At 40.8% G+C, this 21,921-nt stretch overlaps 1 protein-coding gene across 2 annotated transcripts in view; it reads right to left on the bottom strand.

Moving 5' to 3' along the window:
• LOC128690152 (limbic system-associated membrane protein) overlaps positions 1-21,921 on the bottom strand; it is a 400,710-nt gene that overhangs the window by 34,885 nt on the left and 343,904 nt on the right. For both annotated transcript variants that reach the window (XM_070090504.1, XM_070090503.1), the window contains exons 3-4: positions 17,192-17,382; positions 570-698 (exon numbers count right to left, since the gene is read on the bottom strand). In XM_070090504.1, coding sequence (XP_069946605.1) covers positions 570-698; positions 17,192-17,382 — 320 coding nt within the window. The remainder of the gene's footprint in view (positions 1-569; positions 699-17,191; positions 17,383-21,921) is intronic.

Here is a 21,921-nt window from a genome sequence, read left to right as displayed (position 1 = left end):
GTTATTATATTCAGGAAAGCAAACACGCGTGCAAGTGTTGCTATTAATTATTAGCAAGCTTAGAGTTGGTTTCTATATTAATATATTGAAAAAAGTACCATAATTAACGAGAATATATCCTAAATGCACAATGTACAAAATTAGATTGTTTACAAAGCACTTCAGCTTGTTTGAACCATCTTATTAGGTACATGCCAATGAAAAGTGGCAGGTCTGGTATGTGTGTGGGAGAACTAACCTTCGTTTGAAAAATGGCATGTTGGTACAGGTAAGATGTGGGAAGTCACTTATGTACAGTTCAGGACATTTACTAGAGGAAACGCTTCGCTAAAAGGAGCTTATGTCTTAGTTAAGAAGCCACTCGTAGCGAAATGTTTCCTCTAGCAAATGTCTTGAACTATATTTCCCAACCTTCGTGTGCATGGAGACTCGTGTGTGTGTGTGTGTGTGTGTGTGTGTGTGTGTGTGTGTGTGTGTGTGTGTGTGTGTGTGTGTGTGTGTGTGTGTGTGTGTGTGTGAGAGTGAGTGAGAGCTGGGCGGGCTCTGACCTCGGTGTACATGGGACTTACCTGGGTGTGCCTTGAATCCTTCTTGTGGGAGTGTCTTGAATGGGACACAAAGATGCGGTGGTCGTTCGTGTACTGGGTCTCTCCGATGGCCAGAAGCTGCATGTCCTTCCGTCTGAGCCACGACACTCGCTGTGGAAGACACAAAACCAAGTCTTATAAGGGCACCTAAGTTATTGTTACGTCGTACAGAAAACAATTTTAGTTAAAATATTGTAGGAAGGCGATGCTGAGACGCATTAAACTACATATACCATCAACATGTCTTACAGTCTCGACCGGTAAGGCAGAGCAATATGTCGCTCAAATTACCAAAACTTTCACTGAGCAGATTGTCAAATGAAGAAAATCTACCAGAAGGAAAGAGCTAGACTTGCCTAGCTTGGGACAGTACGCCTGCAGCATGGGTCAGTAGGCCTGATGCAGTGCTCCTTCTTTCTTATGTGCGTTTTGTATTATTTGTTTTGCCAAGACTGCTGAGTATTTTCTTGAAATGAAAGCGATGTTCATATCTCTAAACATCCTTCCTCATTTTCCCTTCCTTAAACTCCCAAGTGACGAACGTATTCGTCGCCAAGATTTGCCAGCCTCTTTAACAGCAATTTTTTATGGTACCATCACAAGATATTATTTACACTTTTGAGTAATATGTTCTTTAGTTGTCCCCCTCATCTTTCACATGGTTAACTCAGTCCTATATGGATAACACATTAAATCTTCACATATAATTAATTCAACTGTAATGCAAAAAGAAAAAAGTCCTCATATGTATGATTAAGTGAATCGCTTTAGGTCAGATATGTAAAATAAACACGTAGAGGAGTTAGAGGTTATATCCCATAAGAAGTGTAAATAACGTCACGGCGCTCGTCAGTCTGAAGTAACATCAGAGGAGTAAATTCTCACACGGGTTTGAATTAGAGAAAATTCGTGAAGCAAATGTAACCCTTTAGTAAACTCTAGCTAAGTGATGCTCCATTGCCTCTGCTGCTACTTTATGCTGCCCACTGTATAGTAAGCAGTGATTAGGAGTACTAAGAGTAATGAAGCATTGCCTCCATAATCACATAACACTGTCATCTTCATGCGAGAGCAAACTTCCATCATACCACGGAACAGAGGAGAAAGGAAGGGGGGGGGGGTGAATCCATGGCGAGTAAGTCATAAAACTCTGGGTAAGTGCGTAGGTCATTGGACCAGCTGTCTACAATAAGATTCATCCAACTAGGTATATTTATACACCATAGGGAGGTTAACATGCGCCACCACTGTGACTACAGATGAATATCCCACCGGCGGGAGATCCGTCTGTAAAAACTTGCATTTGTAGTCACAGTGGTGGCCCATGCTAACCTACCTATGGTGTATAAATATACCTTGTTGGACGAATCTTTTTGTAGCCAACTGGCCTAGTGACTTACGCACTGGCCTGGAGTTTTACGACTCCCTCCCCATGGCTCAAACCCCACCGTTACCCTGGTTTGTTTACACTCGTGATACTACGATTTCGTGAGTCAATCCTGTAACTATATTAATACAAATACATTTTCCTTCTAGTGTTTGTAAGTTCTGTTTAGTATTTTTCCTGTCATGATAAAATTAATCAGCTTCGAGAGTTTATTATTAAATTTTCCAAAGAATTCTAATAATGGATATGGACTTAGTTAATGCTTTTAGTAATAATCAATATTTCTTCAGAGCTGTCAAACCTAACAGACTCATGGTAATGAAATTTCTCTGGATAAGAATGCCCATTATATATATTTTTACACCCACCCACATACTTTATATAGTTTTCCAAATAATTTTTTCCTCACTATGGCGCTGTTATTGGCATCTGCACGCGACACAAGGTATTGTGATGATTATTACACGTTCCCAAATAACCTTGCATTCCAAAAGCAGGTATATACCCTGTATAGCTTTCACGTGTTAATGTGATATGTAACTCACCAGAGTGAACAAGCGACCTGTTCTTTAAGACTAAACCATTTGAATAAAGACTAAAAATATTGATAATGATAATTATATGATCATATATTAGTAATTATTAATCTGGACGGCCTTGTACTGGTAGGTCCAGTTTAGATAAGCTGTTCGTTTAGCTAGACTGGAGGGCCTCGTGCAGCACTAATACATTTAAAAGTAGCGTAATGTATCTTCAAGTAGCGATACAGCAAACTACAGCAATGTAACACTATTGAATGATTTTTCCAGATTAGGATTTGCTACAAAATACAGCATTATAACACCCGTCGAATGTGACTTGACTTAAGAAATCGTAATGACACGATTGCAAATAAACCATACCCCCGGCCGGGATTGAACCCGCGGTCATAGAGTCTCAAAACTCCAGCCCGTCGCGCTAGCCACTAGACCAGCTAGCCACAATAAGATTCATCCAACTAGGTATATTTCTACACCATAGGAAAGTTAGCACAGGCACCTCTGTGACCACAAATGCAAGTTTTTACAGACGAATCTCCAGCTAGCGTGGCCGTGACGAACTCTAGCTCAAGTCCCTAGAGTTCGTCACGGCCACGCTAGCTGGAGATTCGTCTGTAAAAACTTGCATTTGTGGTCACAGAGGTGCCTGTGCTAACTTTCCTATGGTGTAGAAATATACCTAGTTGGATGAATCTTATTGTGGCTAGCTGGTCTAGTGGCTAGCGCGACGGGCTGGAGTTTTGAGACTCTATGACCGCGGGTTCAATCCCGGCCGGGGGTATGGGGTATTCCAAAGCTCCGTTAGAACAGAATACAGGAATGACACACTCATTTAATATAGTCCAAAGTAGTGTTACAACAGTAGTGCAGACACGATAAAAACACAGCAAAGATGGGGATTCAAGATCACTAGGAATTAAAGCATTACCAACACACATCAGTTTATACAGCTTACAGTTTACACTGTCGCCTCAGTGTAAACTAATGAACATAAGCTTCTTTCCATATAAACCTGAAAACTACTGAGCATTATTGCTGTGATACAGTACGTTACAGGGAAGGTTATTCATGAAGTCGTAATCTTCTATTTAAACAGTTAATTTTTTACACTGTTGAATTTACAGACTCAGAGGTGTTAGCCTATGCCGGCTCATTTAAAAGCTTTGAGATGCTATCCTACTTAACTCGTCTACTGGTTAAGAGCTGGTATCTTAGCATACAGCTTGTGCTAAGATACCAAGAGTTCAATTGCCTCCCAGCATACATAAGGGGGATTACCAGTGAACCCCTGGCTGTCTTCAAGAAGGCACTGGACAAGCACCTAAAGTCAGTACCTGGCCAGCCGGGCTGTGGCTCGTACGTCAGTTTGCGTGCAGCTAGCAGTAACAGCCTGGTTGATCAGACCCTGAGCCACCACGAGGCCTGGTCTCAGACTGAGCCGCGGGGGCGTTGACCCTCGAAACCCTCCCCAGGTAAACCCCTCTCTCTCTTTTCTTACTGCTGTCACACTGTCAGAGAACTCCAGTACGTTTATGACAGGATTTCCCGTCCCTGAAACCGTGCTGGTTGTCGTTGATAAGCTCATTACTTTCTAGGTGGTCCACCACTCTTCTGATAATCTTCTCCATGACGTTACATACTATACATGTTAGTGACACTGGTCTGTAGTTTAGTGCTTCGTGTCTGTCTCCTTTTCTAAAATTTTGGACTACATACCTCAGGTAGTCGTCCTGTATCGATAGATGTGTTGAAGATTGTTGTTAGTGGTACACAAAGCGCCTCTGCTCCCTCTCTCAGGACCTGTGTGTGTGTGTGTGTGTGTGTGTGTGTGTGTGTGTGTGTGTGTACCTCTGTGAATGAGAGGGTTACTGTTTTCGTACATACAATAAGTCGGGTTAGGTCGAGACAGGTACGTACGTGGGCACGCACACATGTGTAAGCTTACTCAAAGCTCAATTAAGACAAAGCTCATTAAGCATTAGTTCCTGTGTTCTTGCTTCAGTTTTTACTTACACTATATTTGCAATGTGCTTTCTTATATGCGGGCATTTTATAGCTGATTTTGATCTTTTCTCGCTGATCTTTGATCTTTTGTATCTGATCTTGGGCCTTTTCTAGCAGATCTTGGACCTTTCAAGGCTGATCTTGGAACTTTTCCAGCAGATCTTGGACTTCTAGATTATCTTGGACCTTTTATAGCTGCTCTTGGACCTTTCATAGCTGATCTTGGACCTTTCATAACTGATCTTGGACCTTTCTTGGCTGATATTGGACCATTTTTAGCTGTTCATGCACCTTTTCTTGCTGATTGCGGACTCTCTCTTTTAGCTGATCACGAAACTTCATTAAACTGATCAGATGCTGTTTCATTGCATAGATATTTTTCGCCTATCAGGCACTTTTTTCATGAATAAGTACACTTTTATTTTATCACGGACACTCCTTGCAGATCACGAACACTTGTTTTTTCACTGATTCACTGGTATTATTTTGCTTATCACAGCCACTTTGCACGAATGCTTTTGCTTGCTTATATTTATTTGCTTCTGAGTATATTTATGCGAGTATTTGAGTGCTTGTGTGGGGGAGCGCATCCGTGTGTATTTGTGCGCATATATACGTGTGTTGGAGGGCGTTTTTGTTCTTGCTTGTGTGTGTGTGTGTGTGTGTGTGTGTGTGTGTGGATGTGAATTAGTTTTTTTTTATGTACATTGTGCATATGCATATATTTTTTGGTGGGTGGGGGCTTTTTTTATTTATATATGTGTATGTCTATTTACCCATTTGCACTAGAGTATTTGCTTTTGCGGAGGTGATGTTTCTGTTGCTGCCTCTGTATTCATCGTGATCAGATTCACTCCCTCAACGCCCATTCTGTAAAGGAATTTTTTGGAAGCCGGCCTATTCAGCAGGCTCAGTTTGGAGATTATTATTATTATAATCAAAAAGAAGCGCTAAGTCAGTTTGAAGAGAACCATGCACTGTTAAACATGCAGTTAAAGGTGTGAAAGGAGTTCTCCTGCGTCAGTTATTCATCCAGGTGGTTCAGCTTTGGGCAGTCTTCGTCCTTCCTGTTTCTCCCTCGGTGTATTGTTTGTTATACCTCTTCTGGTTTTGTTTTCAATCTTAGGTTTTAGTTTCCATTTAGGCTCCAAGGTCACCACCTGTGATGGAGTGTGGTTCATTACCTGTCTGTCGTCTGTGATGGAGTGTGGCTCACCATCTGTGATGGAGAATGGCTCAGTCTCCGCTGGGGTTTACCATACATTACGTGCAGATACCTAACGATTGACTAGCGAAAAAAAATGTATAACCCTTGTAGTGTTTGGCGTCTGTCTCCATTAGCCCTGAGACACACAGTTGGTGTTGAAGTGTTAGTGTAAACTAAGAAATTTATGTATGTAAGCAAAAGGAAGAATGTACCATAATATTGTGGTATCAAACCTCTTTTTACATAAGCGTGAGGCGTGGGCTTTAAACGTTGCAGCGAGGAGGCTTGAGAAAGTGAAGATGTTATGTTTGAGGTGCCTATTTTGCAAGGAATTAAGAGCATAGAAATTAGAACACGATGAAGGATTAGATTCAGAGAGCAGAGAAAGAGTTGTGGAGGTGATTTGAGCATTTAGAAAGAGTGGAGTAGAATCGGATGACCAAGAGTATAAAATAAAGATGGGAGGAAGGGAAGGTAGGGCTCGTCCCAGAATGGGCTGGAGAAAAGGGTGTGAAAGAGGTTTTCAGTACTATGGGCTTTGTAGTTTGGAGAATCATTGAAATCGTGATATCTACAGACTTTTGAAGACAATTACTGGCGCCTGGACCTTCTACACTTAAAATAAACAGGAGAGTATGCATTCTCATAACATATTCTAGGACACTGGGGGTGAATATTTATTGTTAGAGAGAAAATCCTAGCTCCCAAGTCGGACCGAAACTTCGTCATAGGCTTCTCTTTCCTGTGTGTGGGTTGTGTGTGTATTGTTCCAGTCACGGTATTATGCCTTTTTGTTCATATTACAAAAAAAGTGATTTTTAAAGATGGTAGTTTTACTCCTTTTGTAATAAAGAGTTCGGGATACATATACATTAAAATAAATTAATCTTTAATATTATATAAAAATCAATCTTTGGTCTAGGAGGTATTTAAAATATATATATTTATATGTTACAATAATAAATTATAATTAGCATCTAACTAAAATACTAAATAATTCGTAACCCTACACAGGGTACAACTTTCTTGACACTCCTGTGTCACTATATATCTATGCTAAAATAATAAATTAACATTTAAAATAAATTACAATCAACTGCGTTTCTCACTACACTTATCCGAGTTGTGACGCTCTTTCTCCACCGTGTCACTTGACACCCTTTTCTCCGTGTAATACTTTCACAACCGTGTCACACTTGACACCCTTGTCTCTGCGTCACACTACCCGCATAGCGTCTTTGTCGAGGCTAGTCACATGACACTATTCAATGTACACTACAACCAGGCCATCTTCAGTGTCACACGACACCCTTTTCTTCTCAGTGTTCCACTCCATCATACTTGCTTAAGTGTCACACTACGGTCCTAGCCCAGTTCAGTGTAACACTCCAACCTTTTCTTCATGTAATGTCCCACTAAACAGCATCTGATGACTCCGGCCCACAGTTGACCAGCGTAGGCGGTGAGTCCGCAGACATCACCGGTAGTCCTGTAAAGATAAATAGAGAAAAAGGATTCTGCTCTTGACTCTCGCCCAGGCAGGTCATAGCAGCTCTCCTTACTTACTCTGTCTCCCTACGATCCCCGTTGGGGAGGGGAACCTTTACCAGCGTTGTCATCGCCTTGACTTACACGATGAGCTACGCAAATCTTGTAAAGATCAAACCAAGAAATGGTACCGTTGATGATTCAACGAAGATTGCTCTTGCAACTGTTGTTCAGAGAGCACTGGAAGTAAAATTCAACACCATATTGTCACTGAAAGAAGCATTCATTGTTGTGTGTCACGATGATGCTGAAGCAGAGAAGCTACTCACTACAGAAGCCATCACTACTCTTACTACTCAAGGGTTTACTGTTACGTCATCTCCTGCCCTCAGGGCAAGGAAATCAGTATTCCTAAAAAAACTGGACAAGATTCTGACGTCTCAAACACCTGCTGAACTCAAGTCATCCATCGAGACGCAAAATACTTGGGCTACTGTTGACAGCATTACAAAAATCCCAAATGCAACGTCCATGATCAAGGTCACCTTCACCGACGTGAACATGGCTGCCACTGCACTGAACGAAGGTCTTGCTGTCTACTACATCAGCCCTACCTACATTGAAGCAGAGAGATATCACTACATCCAACATTGCTGGAACTGTTATTCATACCATCACACCACCAAAGCATGTCCAGTAAAAGACAAGAAGTTCTGCACTACATGTGGTAGTGAGGGACACACCTTCAGTTCCTGCACCGCTGCTGCTCCAACACAACCAGCGTGCTTAAACTGCAAGAGTAATGATCACCATACACTGGCAGCAAAATGTCCTACCAGAAAGGATATTATGAAGAAAACACAAGATGCAGCAAAGAAAAAACCTACTAGCAACACTCCAACGTATGCAGCAATTGCAAAAATACAAGCAGACACTACAAAATTACTTCAAGCATCTACTCAGCCCGCCTCCACCACCACCACTACCATCACTCCTCCAACATGTGACGTAACAAAGATTCACTACTGTCTACTATACGCTCATATGCAAAACATGGCTGTACCTGGATCATTTAACTCTACCATCAACGAGTTATTTGCATTAAATAACATGCCTTCATTTACATTTCAAGCATCTCCACCTTCTGAAGAAATTCTCAAATTCACCAAAAACTTAATCGCCAACTCTTCTGCAGAAGTTCCATCAACACCAACTAGTGACGTCAATCCAATAACGACCAATGAGAAGCCTCCACCGCCACCACCTCTCACTGAATCCAACCAATCAGAAGCCTTACCACCAGAAACATCTTCTAATTCGTCTACTGAAGTTGAAAACGAAGCAACACCACCTTCCTCTACTCCACCACCGCCTTCTCTACTTAGCTCACGTCGATTACCTGGAACACCATGGGTTAAACACAAAGGACTCATATTCTACACCACGAGGCTGTACCCTGCAAGCATGACTCGCCTAGAACTCATCCAACATCTCCAAGACAACACTGTATCGTACCAAAGCGAAGAAAGACCATTCCCTACCTACAACCAGATACTCCACCAACTCCAAACCAACGAATACTACTACAGCTCTCCCATAAGTGTGATACAACTCTCCCGAAAACAATTTACCGCAGTGATAAACGGTTTAAGACCATAACCAACTCATCCTGCTTGCTGCCTTCTGACACTCCCAGCTCCTACCGCTGCCTTCGCCATCCTCTCCTAGTGAGCCAAGCAATGACATCAGTCAAGCCTCTCTATCTACGTCTCCAGTACTTTTGTACCACATGTCCCAAAGTGGTTGAGCCACTTGCCTTGATTCCTCTTCTTCCCCTCCTCCCCATCCTTTTCCAGTTATTTCCATCCTTCCATATCCTTCTTCCTTCCCATCTTACGACAGCTCTCGTCGTCCTCGATTCGATTCGAGTCCTGTAAATACTCTCTAAGGCCGGTAGAAGTACACCGTAAGATGGTCTGGCAAGTACTATCTACCGCCTTCAAGACCAGTTGACACACCTCAAGGTGGTCCGATGCAGCACACACTATGTTGCAAGCACACTGAATGCGGCCGTCAAATAACTGAGGCCAACAGACTCGGTGAGCTGCGGTGAGCGCTTCCTCTAACGCTAATAGAATACTCTACTGCTAGTAGATGTGTACGATTAGGTGTTCTGGTAACTACTGCCTAGATGCGTACCGTGAGGTGGTCAGGTACATACTGCTTCTAAAGCCAGTAGATGTGTACCGTGAGGTGTTCAGGTACTTAATGCTTCTAAGACCAGTAGATGTGTACCATTAGGTGTTCAGGTACCTACTGCTTAGATGCGTACCGTGAGGTGTTTAGGTACGTACTGCTCTAAGGCCGGCTCAGCAGTCCCCACAATGGGTTTGATGACGTACCCAGTGGTACTGCCGGCCGGCAGGTTAACCATTTAACCGCTAGTTTGGTAGGGGGCCCCAACAGTTCATTACAGGGTCATCATCTGACAAACATCCGTGTCAGGGAAAAGTGCTGCTCTTTCCTGACGAACCAAACAAAACCACTACACCTTCACGTAAATGGAAGCGAAATACAGAAGACGTGAAATGCATGAAGCACTGAGTACTTTCTAATATCAAAACATGACTCCAGCATTAGAGAAACGCCTCCCAGACTCTCCAGGAGACCTGGGATCCAGAAAGGCTGACTAAAATCTCTTCATACAATCATAACTTCTACAGGCATTTGCAAAACTTTGATAAGAGGAGCATATTTGGCGTCGCCACCCGGACGATCTTTTCAAGAGAGGTGAATTGCTCTCTTGATAGCCAGTGCACCCTTAGAAATAAATCTTTTCCTTAAAATAAAAGTTTTTGGGGAGCACTGCTGATGACAAAGGCACGTGTATTGTTTACCTTCAGTATGGTTTAACACCTGCTTATTTTTGTTGTAATAATTTCGGGTGTATAAAACATGGATCGGTTAAGTTATGGAAACACGATAGTGGTCATGGGATCGCAGCTTCACTAAGGAGACGGGTATAGGGCTCTTGTTTCAAGAAACTGGAGTTGCTGCATGTTTACCGCTGTATGATTCCTAGAGGTTTAATTAACGATTACCCCCTCATTATGTTAATTATAATCTAATGACATAATGGAATTCAGAGTAAAATGATTTATGACTCAGATGCAAAGACCACACTGTTGTTCTTTTGTAAACATTTAATAAGGTGATTGGTAGCACTGCTGGCTACACGAAGATACAGCCAATGTTCCATGTACTTACTACAGAAACAAACAGACAAACACATACATATGTCGTGCCGAATAGGTATATTTTTTTCATTTATGTTAATGTAAAAATTAATAATTTTGTACCAAAAGAACCCTAGAAAACTTACCTAAACTTATAACAAGTAAAATTTAATTTAGCCTAATTCAACTAAATATATTTTAGATAAGTTTACAATAATTTAATAATAAAGAAACACAAAGAAATATTTTTTTTTCGTTAGGTTCAGAATGATTTTTGTAAAATTACTGAATACACAAATTTTCCCTTGCCTTATTCGACAAGAAGAGCGTTGCTATTTAAGCAATAATAGCAAGTTTTTCCTATTCGGCACAACATATAAATATATATATATATATATATATATATATATATATATATATGTATATATATGGATTTATGAAGGATGAGGTTAATCATAGAATTGATGAGGGAAAAAAGGTGAGTGGTGCGTTGAGGTATATGTGGAGTCAAAAAACGTTATCTATGGAGGCAAAGAAGGGAATGTATGAAAGTATAGTAGTACCAACACTCTTATATGGGTGTGAAGCTTGGGTGGTAAATGCAGCAGCGAGGAGACGGTTGGAGGCAGTGGAGATGTCCTGTTTAAGGGCAATGTGTGGTGTAAATATTATGCAGAAAATTCGGAGTGTGGAAATTAGGAGAAGGTGTGGAGTTAATAAAAGTATTAGTCAGAGGGCAGAAGAGGGGTTGTTGAGGTGGTTTGGTCATTTAGAGAGAATGGATCAAAGTAGAATGACATGGAAAGCATATAAATCTATAGGGGAAGGAAGGCGGGGTAGGGGTCGTCCTCGAAAGGGTTGGAGAGAGGGGGTAAAGGAGGTTTTGTGGGTAAGGGGCTTGGAATTCCAGCAAGCGTGCGTGAGCGTGTTAGATAGGAGTGAATGGAGACGAATGGTACTTGGGACCTGACGATCTGTTGGAGTGTGAGCAGGGTAATATTTAGTGAAGGGATTCAGGGAAACCGGTTATTTTCATATAGTCGGACTTGAGTCCTGGAAATGGGAAGTACAATGCCTGCACTTTAAAGGAGGAGTTTGGGATATTGGCAGTTTGGAGGGATATGTTGTGTATCTTTATATGTGTATGCTTCTAGACTGTTGTATCCTGAGCACCTCTGCAAAAACAGTGATAATGTGCGAGTGTGGTGAAAGTGTTGAATGATGATGAAAGTATTTTCTTTTTGGGGATTTTCTTTCTTTTTTGGGTCACCCTGCCTCGGTGGGAGACGGCCGACTTGTTGAAAAATATATATATATATATATATATATATATATATATATATATATATATATATATATATATATATATATATATATATATATATAATGTGTGTGTGTGTGTGTGTGTGTGTAAAAAAATGAAAAGATGGGGTGGTAGGGGAAGTAGAATATTCAAACAGCTTCAGGAAGAAATCCAAATATTCTTCCTTGAAGCCTTTTTATCAAGTCCGAGGCTATGAGTCCCACAATTTACACCAGAGATGGATCCCATCTCATATATATATATATATATATATATATATATATATATATATATATATATATATATATATATATATATATATATATATATAGGGTTAAGAGATACATTGTTGATATAAAGATGGCATATGCAGTACATGAAATGTGAGAGCTACATGTCTAGTACATATTGTTACGTGTTTGTCACTGATTATAGTGCAAAAATCTCATCCAGCTCTTCAATGCTGGGTCGCGTGCCCAAAATACAGCAGGCATTACCCCTCTGAATAGCAGTGCTGAGTCGCTGGAACAGAAAACTAGCTGCCCTGGGATCCCTAGTTACCCTGATGAGTCTTTTGCCTAGCTCCTTAAGGAACTTAGATGCACTCTTTCCCCATGAGCCAAGGGTCTCTGAGCCTATGGGAACAAACATATAATGATGGACAAGTTCTCCATATTTTCTAGGCTTTTGGGACTCCCTGAAGCTGGCGGCTGCCCCTCCTTCCTCCCTGGTGTATTGGAGATAGGTATCAGCCAAGGTAGATGCACATGTGTAGTCCCACACCACCTGTTTCCCGTCTGTCCAGGCTTGAAGTGTGACACCATCTGGAGGCTTCTGGCTTCCATCAGATCTGCATAGTTGGGGTGGCTCCCTTACTGCTGGGCATCCGGCTGTTGTGAGGCTCCTCTTGATAATGTTATTAACCTCCTCATGTCTTGCAAGCTTTCCCTCGGATTTACGGCACACAAGACCATGGTACCCGAATCGGTGTGCTGCTTCACTGCCACAAATACACCTTTGTTCGGCGAGAATAGGGGCGGCAAGTCGAAGGGCAACACCAATGCGGATGGTCTCTGGGTCGAGCCGTGTGCCAAGGCTGGAGTTGGGAACAGCCAACAGAAAGTCCCCTGCATGAGGAGCTCTCACTGCCAAGAGGAGGGCTCTATCCTTCCCTGACACACTCTGAAGCATTGTTGAGGCTATTTTCTCCACTATCGGGCCATCCCAGTGCGACTGTTAGTAGTTGTTGGGGGAGCAGATCTGGTTTCAGAGCCAGTTAGAATATCCCAGATCATGGCTCCGTCAATGAACTTCTGGTCCTGGACTCCAATCTTGTCCCTAAGATGTTCAAGGAGAATCGCTGCTACAAGCCCTCTGGATGCAATGCATGAGGACAGAGAAGCAGGTAGTGCAATCTGTGATTATATTATATATATATATATATATATATATATATATATATATATATATATATATATATATATAATATATATATATATATATATATATATATATATATATATATATATATATATATATATACATATGTCGTGTCGAATAGGCAGAACTTGCGATCTTGGCTTAAATAGCAACGCTCATCTTGCCATATAGAACAAGAGAAAATTTGTGTATGCAATAATTTCGCCAAAATCATTCTGAACCTAACGAAAAAAAATATATTTCACTATGTTTGCTTAGTATTAAATTATTGTAAACAAATCTAAAATATATTTAATTGGGTTAGGCTAAAATCAATTGTTCTTGTTATAATAAGGTTAGGTAAGTTTTCTAAGATTCTTTTGGAGCAAAATTTAAATTTTTTACATTAACATTAATGAAAAAAATATATCTTTATAAGAGAAAATTTTAGAAAGGTCTTAATTTTAAATGAGTTCTTACTAACTGACCAGTTTTACATATTCGGCACGACATTATATATATATATATATATATATATATATATATATATATATATATATATATATATATATATATATATATATATATATATGATATAGGGAGAGAGATAGAAAAAATTGATATTCATTTCTGGACACTCGTTTTTTTCTTTTCGACTGCTTTTCGGCCATTTCCAAACAGTAAGCAAATATTTGGGGAACGAATATCCCTTTCCAATGTTCTTTGAGGTTGTGTGTGTGTGTGATCTCCCAAGACCAAAATCTGTTCTTATTATTCCTTTGGTATTCCTTTGGTATAAATTCTCTGTGGTATGCCGCTAGTAATCCTCTTATGTTTTCCGTCAAAAGAACCTCGGACTCGCCAGTGGAATCTTATGACAACGTTTCGGTTCGTCCTAGACAAACGACGTCATAGCTTGACTTAATAATGGTCCTGGCTGAAGCGAAACATCGTGATCATATATTTATTCTGTACATTTTTTTTATTGTTGTTTTTTTTGTGAATAGTAGCAGCAACGTTTCTGTGCTTTTTTTTATTCCTCATTCTCTTGTTTTTGTTTTGTTGTTCTATTCTCTGAACTTTATCTTTCGTATTCCCTTGTTTCTTTCTTTGAGGGTTTTCCTCCTTACTCCCTTCTTCTCATCCGACCTTTATTTAACTTAATTCATTTGCCTTGTTCTTCTCTCTAAATGTAATCTATCTTTACAATAGATTCCTCTTTTCATTGATTCTATTCTTTACAAGCGAATCCTTCTTACAGAAACCTCATCTTAAACTGAATCTCTTGTGGGATCCTATTCAGCTGAGGTCAAATCAAGGTCGCCTTCCTGGAAAGTTCCCAGGTACAAAACGCTATTGGTTTGATCCGGATAGCCGTAACGGCTATTCAGTGAAGACGAGAGCAGCTTTCCTGCTTATAGATAGTAAACAACAGCGCGGCAGCTTCAATGCCGGCTGATAACGCAATTCAAAACATGTTTTTTGGACTTTTATTACAATGATTTATCTCTTCTCCTGTTGCAGTCCCTAAATAGTTGAATACGGTATTCAGCCGGGATTTACATTTTGCCATCGAAGTGGCAAGTTTATTATGCTCACCAAATCCATCCTGTGGACGGTAGCGTAAGAGCATATGGATACACAAAAGGCCTAGGAACTAGGCCCCAAAAGGGTTAACAGTTCACTAATCTGTAAGAAGAAAATTTGGGAAACTTGTTTAATATATCTGGTATCATATTTTCATTAATAAGATATCTTGACATGTTCAATTGGTTATTATACTGTCTTTATTTTGCTCAATAACTGGACAATTAAGCATATAGTGTTCAAGATAGTGACCACTGGATTGACTACATTTGGTTTAACCATCATCTGTGTGTCTGCAAAACTGCCAGAAGTACTTAAGAACATAAGAAAGGAGGAGCACTGCAGCAGACCTGTTGGCCCATACTAGGCAGGTCCTTTACAATCAAGCTTAAGCCAGGCCACTAAAGATTAGTCAGTCTGTTCACATTGCAAGTGCTCCATAAACCTACTTATGTACTTTAATGTTATCATAGTGGGTTATAGATCTACTTAGGCTTCTAATTGCATTCCAATAACATTCAGTTCTGCAAGAAAGGTATAAAATACCGACAATATGAAAGTTTAGACACATATCCAGATGTTGCACATGTGTCTAAACTTTCAACATTCAGTTCTATTATTTAATTCTCTCCTAATGTTATTCCTAATGCTAGACACCCGTATCTGGGTGTCTAGCATTCTTCTTCAGGATACTTTTCTTGGCAACGTATCAACTTTATCAGGAAGGAGTAATCCAATATGCAATGAAATCCATAACAATTGTGCATTAATTCGTGTTTCCCTGTTTTTTGAGTATATGTATTGGCTTCTCCATTGAGCATGTTGTTAATCATGTGAGTCAAGAGCCTTCATGGAATCAGTAATTACTATAGAGTCAAGCTCAGTGTCTTCAGTTGACTTAGCACCATTAAAATGACAAACAATTCAATTTGCAGTGTAGACGCCCAGTTGTTATTTCTTACGCCCAACTTAAAGTTCCTCTTGTTCTTAAATAGGGAGGTGGCATCGAGAGTAGATGCAGCCCTGCCTGTAAACTCCTGCTAAGATCCATCAGTGTTTGTAACTTGTAATAAATTATTACTACTAGTTAGACGAGAAGTTTCTTCCTGAGCAGTTGCTTTTAAAAGTGATTTATGGAAGGGGTTACTAGCAATGAGCTACTTGGGAGGGGCTTGCAGGTATGTGATATTAAATGAGCACATCTTCAGTGGATAGGTGAATTGCTCTTGTTGTCTACAGTGATACAGTTCGTGCAAGTTATGAAACTTAATGTAATTGCATGTTTTTACAACCCATTTATATCCGAGTGTTTACTGATAGAGATTTAATAAGATTCACAGTGACAGTGTCTGGTTCATTTCTTTACATTCTAATACCAAGTAGTGTTAATCTCAATAATCCTATCAATGATACTAGAGACACCAGGGAAAGTTAGGTTTACCTGGAGTTTACCTGGAGAGAGTTCCGGGGGTCAACGCCCCCGCGGCCCGGTCTGTGACCAGGCCTCCTTAGGTCAGTGTCCCAGGATGCGACCCACACCAGTCGACTAACACCCAGGTACCCATTTTACTGATGGGGAACATAGACAACAGGTGGAAAGAAACACGTCCAATGTTTCTACTCTGGGTGGTTAGGTTAATTGTGAAGCGTAAGTGTTTTAAATACTTTTACCACTGGCTAACATGGCATTTTCTCTCTCGTGAAGGTATGGGGTTTCAACATATGCACTCTGTCAACATTACAACAATTCTCTCTCACAGACTTGTACCTACTCTCGGTATGCGCTTGATACGCGAGAGACGTCTGTGAGGGCAAGTCTCTCCAGCCCACCTCCTGACAAAGTGTGTGTGGGGAGGGGGGGGCGCACCTCCCACAACCACCACCTGACAAGGCGGATGTCGGAGCGTGAATCTCATTTTTTTAACAATTAAACAGGTCAGGTCTTGCTCTATTTTTCAAAATTGATGATGTTCTTGAAGGGATCTCGACCCTGCGATCAAATCTCAGTACCTTCTATTTCTCGCTAGCCGCAGTATGACACCCCGTAAGGTTTCCGCTCTTCTCTTGACGATACTAATAATAAAAATAATAATAATAATAATCTTGTGGCTGAGCATGCAACGCTCTAGCATCACAATGAGTATCTGTGGTTGGATCCCCGACCAGTTAGAAACATTGGGCGTGTTTCCTTAAACCTGTTGTCCTTGGTCACCTAGCATTACGCAGGTACCTGGGTGCTACCTGACTGATGTGGGGTCGCGTCCTGGGGGGGACAAGATTGAAGGACCCCATTGGATATAAGACAGCCAATCCTCGATGGCACACTGACTTTCTTGTGTTATCCTGCCTGGATAACCTTCCCCGGGGAGGGGGGTGGGTAAAAATCCGAGCAAATCTTATCTGTCTTAATGGAAGGGAAGGATAGTGTACTTACCGATCCGTACACATCGGAGGGTATGGGGCAGGCCAGCTTGGCATCCTCCCCAGGGAGAACAATAATGTGACTATTGTTGGCCACAGTGTCCACCAGGCCGCCGCCCACCGCCGCTCCGCCGCCCATCTCCACCTCCAGCTGTCCGCCGCCCACGCCGCCATCACCAGCCGCCGCCGCTAGCAGTGTCGCCACTGGAAATAGATAAAGTAATTTAAAAATAGGTCTTGTGTGTGTGTGTGTGTGTGTGTGTACTCATCTATATGTGGTTGCAGGGGTCAATTTATAGCTCCTGGCCCCTCCTCTTCGCTGGTCGCTACTTCGGTGTGTGTTTGAAGGGGGAGTGAGGGGCTTGTGATGTGATAAAGCTCCGCAGAGAGAAACATGATGAAGCTCCACACAGAGCGAAACTTTCTGAAGCTCCACACGGAGCTCCGTCAGGTTGCTCCCAACAAGCTTATTCATCAGCCTGTGTGTATCCATTCCTATCATCCGCCGCACTCATTCTGGATCCAACTATTCCAACATAAATTACCACAGAATTACGTTACTCTAGAAATGTAACACACCACTGAATAAAATTACATTTATGCCTCTTTGAAAAGGAAATAGAGCTATTTGAAGGGAGATAAATGATAGTTTGAACGGGAAATAAATACCTTTTTGAAATAGGTAACACTTGCGATTTTGGCTTAAATAGCAACGCTCTTCTTGCCGAATAAGCAAGCGAAAATTTGTGTATGCAATAATTTCGAGAAAATCATTCTAAACCTAACGAAAAAAATATTTCATTGCATTTGTTTATTACTAAATTATTATAAACTTATATATTCATTTGGATTAGGCTAAATTAAATTGCGCTTGTTATAATAAGGTTAGGTAAGTTTTCTAAGGTTCTTTTGGTACAAAATTGTTAATTTTTACATTAACATAAATGAAAAAAATATATCTTCAAAAACAACAAAAAAAAAGGCACAATACTGTGACTGGAACGATACACAAATAACCCACACATAAAAGAGAGAAGCTTACGACGACGTTTCGGTCCGACTTGGACCATTGTCAGAGTCACAATGTGACTTTGTCAATGGTCCAAGTCGGACCGAAACGTCGTCGTAAGCTTCTCTCTTTTATCTGCGGTTATTTGTGTATATCTTAAAATGTAAAAGAGAAATGTTTTAGGAAGGATTTAATTTTAAATGAGTTCTTGCTAATTGACCAGTTTTACCTATTCGGCACGACATTAGTATATTATATATATATATATATATATATATATATATATATATATATATATATATATATATATATATATATATATATATATATATATATATATATATATATATATTACCTGGAGTTTACATTATATATACATACTATATATTTATACACACATATATATATATATATATATATATATATATATATATATATATATATATATATATATATATATATATATATATATATATATACGTATATATATATATATATATATATATATATATATATATATATATATATATATATATATATATATATACGTATATATATATATATATATATATATATATATATATATATATATATATATATATATATATATATATATATATATATATATATATATAATTTTTAAGATTGGATATCCTTTTTTGCCTATAATTGGCCATTTAAACTAATGAACATAATAAATTCTCAACTCCGCCTATGGAAAATGACGTTATTAGTTTATTTGAAATTTGGGTCGTCGGGCAACATTTGCAATAAATTAGGTCTGAGTTGCTCCACCGTCTCCCGGGTGGAGTTGCTCTATTGGAGGTCTTGCTTCCAGGAGTTGAAGCTATTTTCCTAGTGGATGGAAGGTGATTGAGATCCCCCAGCCCTCCACCCCCACTCCCAGTCCTACGGTTTTAGCGCCTCTTTGTTATAATGGATTTATGAAGGAATGTTTTGGGGGGTACTGGATCTACAAGCATACATGGTTCCAAGTGTACGTGGTTCCAGGTGTACCTAGTTCCAGGTGTACGTGACTCCAGGTGTACGTGGTTCCAGGTGTACGTGATTTCAGGTGTACGTGGTTCCAGGAGTACGTGGCTCCAGGTGTATGTGGCTCCAGGCGTACGTGGTTCCAGAAGTACATACCTGCGGGCGCACATAGCTCCAGACGTGCGTACCTCCAGACGTGCGTACCTCCAGACGTACGTGCCTCCAGACGTACGTACCTCCAGACGTACGTACCTCCAGACGTACGTACCTCCAGACACATGTACCTCAAAACACACGTACCTCAAGACACACGTACCTCAAGACACACGTACCTCAAGGTGCACGTTCCTCCAGGCGCACGTACCTCCAGGCGTACGTACCTCCAGACGTACGTACCTCAGGGCGTCTGAGGCGCACCAACAAACCTTCCTAATTGGCAATCAGACGACCAGAGCCTGCATCATTCCCTTTCAGATCTCCCCTCCCCTCCCCTCTCCCTCGCCTCTCCTCTTCCTTCACCCCTTCCCTCACCCTTCCTCTCTTACCTTGCCCTCTGCTCCCTTTCTCCCCTCCTTTCCAACTACCCTCCCCTACCCTTTTCTACTTCTTAACTCACGATGTTTCTCCCTACACGTTTTTCCCCTTCCCCTCACATCCCTCTTCTCCTCTCACCCTGAAGCCAAATCTTTCCCCCTCCCCTACCTCTCAACCTTCTTCTATTCCTCCCCTCCCTCACCTCTCACTTTTCCGTTCCTCTTTCCTTCTCTCCTTCACTTCTCAACCCTCCTCTTGCTTCCCTCTACTCTCCTTTCAATCCCTCCCTCCTCCCTTCTTTCTTCCCTCTTGTCCAATACCCCTCTTCGTTTCCCCCCCACTTCCTCCCCTCCACCGTTTTTCCGTTCACATAATGAGTTGCCACGACTGTTATTGTGAGGTATTGTTTACCCCGCGGTCAGTGGACCATCCTTGCACCATGCTGGGTGTCCGAGCAACCCTTTACAACGCTAGGTTTCCGAGCAACCCTTTACAACGCTAGGTTTCCGAGCAACCCTTTACAACGCTAGGTTTCCGAGCAACCCTTTACAACGCTAGGTTTCCGAGCAACCCTTTACAACTCTGGGTTTCCGAGCAACCCTTTACAACGCTAGGTTTCCGAGCAACCCTTTACAACGCTAGGTTTCCGAGCAACCCTTTACAAAGCTAGGTTTCCGAGCAACCTTTTACAACGCTAGGAGTCCCAGCAACCATTCACCTCACTAGTTAGATGCGAGATAGTAAGGACATAAGTGATAATGCTAGTATATCGCTACTTATACGTGGACTAGAAGCATGAAATTGCTAATTTATTCTTATTTACTGGTGAGTTAGGTTGATGAGATTGCTATTATGTCCCAGTTATTTGTGGGTAAAGTAAATGGGAGTTGTTGCTAGTATGTGGCATGCTACATGTACGTTGCAATTTATACGGCGTATGTCACACTCCCATATAGGCAGGACTCCCGACTAGAGAAAAAGGTGCTAAGGGTTAACGATCTAATAGGGGTTCCGTCGTTATATCAGTACCTCGGTTCATTGGCCAGTCAGAGACAAGCCCGACAAAGCTGTGAAATAATGTGGTTCACTTGTCACACGAGTTTTGGCAGACTTGTCTGGGCTACCGGATGCTGACGGTGCTCAGTATCTAGTGCCTGCATTCTGCCTTTGACCACCGTGTTGTATGTTTGCTGTTACATTATTGTACATAGTGTAAATAGTTTAAATACTGTAAATACCAGCTTGCCTCTTTGAAGAAAATACAAATCATATATGCTCTGCTGTCTTTTGCTTGTTACACTATTGGCTATCGCATTACGACAAGGTGTGCAGGCTATAAATAAACCTATGTTCGTAATACGTTGTTATACATTGGTGGACTAAGTGGTTGAAATTGGTAGTATTTCTCTGGTAGTCCAATTGTAGGTAAGTGAATTTTCTACTGTTTCCATGTGAACTGTAGATTGGTAAGATCTCTAGTGTCGTTATTGCTAGAAGATGGAATTAACTGATGATTTTGCTCCTGTTTCTAGTACCTTTAGGCTAAGTGTGTGTGTGTGTGTGTGCGCGCGTGTGTGACAGTAAAAGTGTGATCTTGGCAGAAGAAAAAGGACTTTAACGGGCTGTCATTCCCTCGAGGGATTAATAACCCTCGATAACTCGTAAAAAGCCAAGCAATGTGGGTTATTTTCCTTATGGACTGGAACAAGAACCATAACATTATGCTGAGTCCTAAGCTTCTGCTGCTAAGTCAGGACGGGTAGCAAGTGCTAGACTTTTCCATACTTGTAATTAATTCTACGTCTGCTTTGCATTCAAAGGAGAGCTTTCATTATAGTAAAGGACTCTTGATTGCAAGGATTGCAGCTACTTTTCGAATCAATACTCCATGCCTTCCGCTCCCCAGACCCTGTACTACTACTACTACTGCTATTATTATTATTATTATTTTTATTATTATTATTTGTATTAAAGGTTGGGAAGCATAGGCCTGTAGGAAGTGTGTATAATACCACATACAAAATAGGGTGTAGCTCCTGGTCCAAGCAGTACTTATCTGACAAATTAATTAAGGTTAGGTTAGCTTAGATTTAAGATGTGAGATTGAGAGTTTTGTCACTGAAGCAGCTAGTGTATTATGCACCCCCATATACATCCTGTAAACCATAACGGAAGAGTATATGGATACAGAAAATGCCTAGGCACTA

Source organism: Cherax quadricarinatus, chromosome 32, assembly GCF_038502225.1.
Source record: "Cherax quadricarinatus isolate ZL_2023a chromosome 32, ASM3850222v1, whole genome shotgun sequence".
Classification (NCBI taxonomy): Eukaryota; Metazoa; Arthropoda; class Malacostraca; order Decapoda; family Parastacidae; genus Cherax; species Cherax quadricarinatus.
The sequence above is the reverse complement of the archived record's forward strand: the minus strand, read 5'-3'. Positions and strand labels throughout refer to the sequence as shown.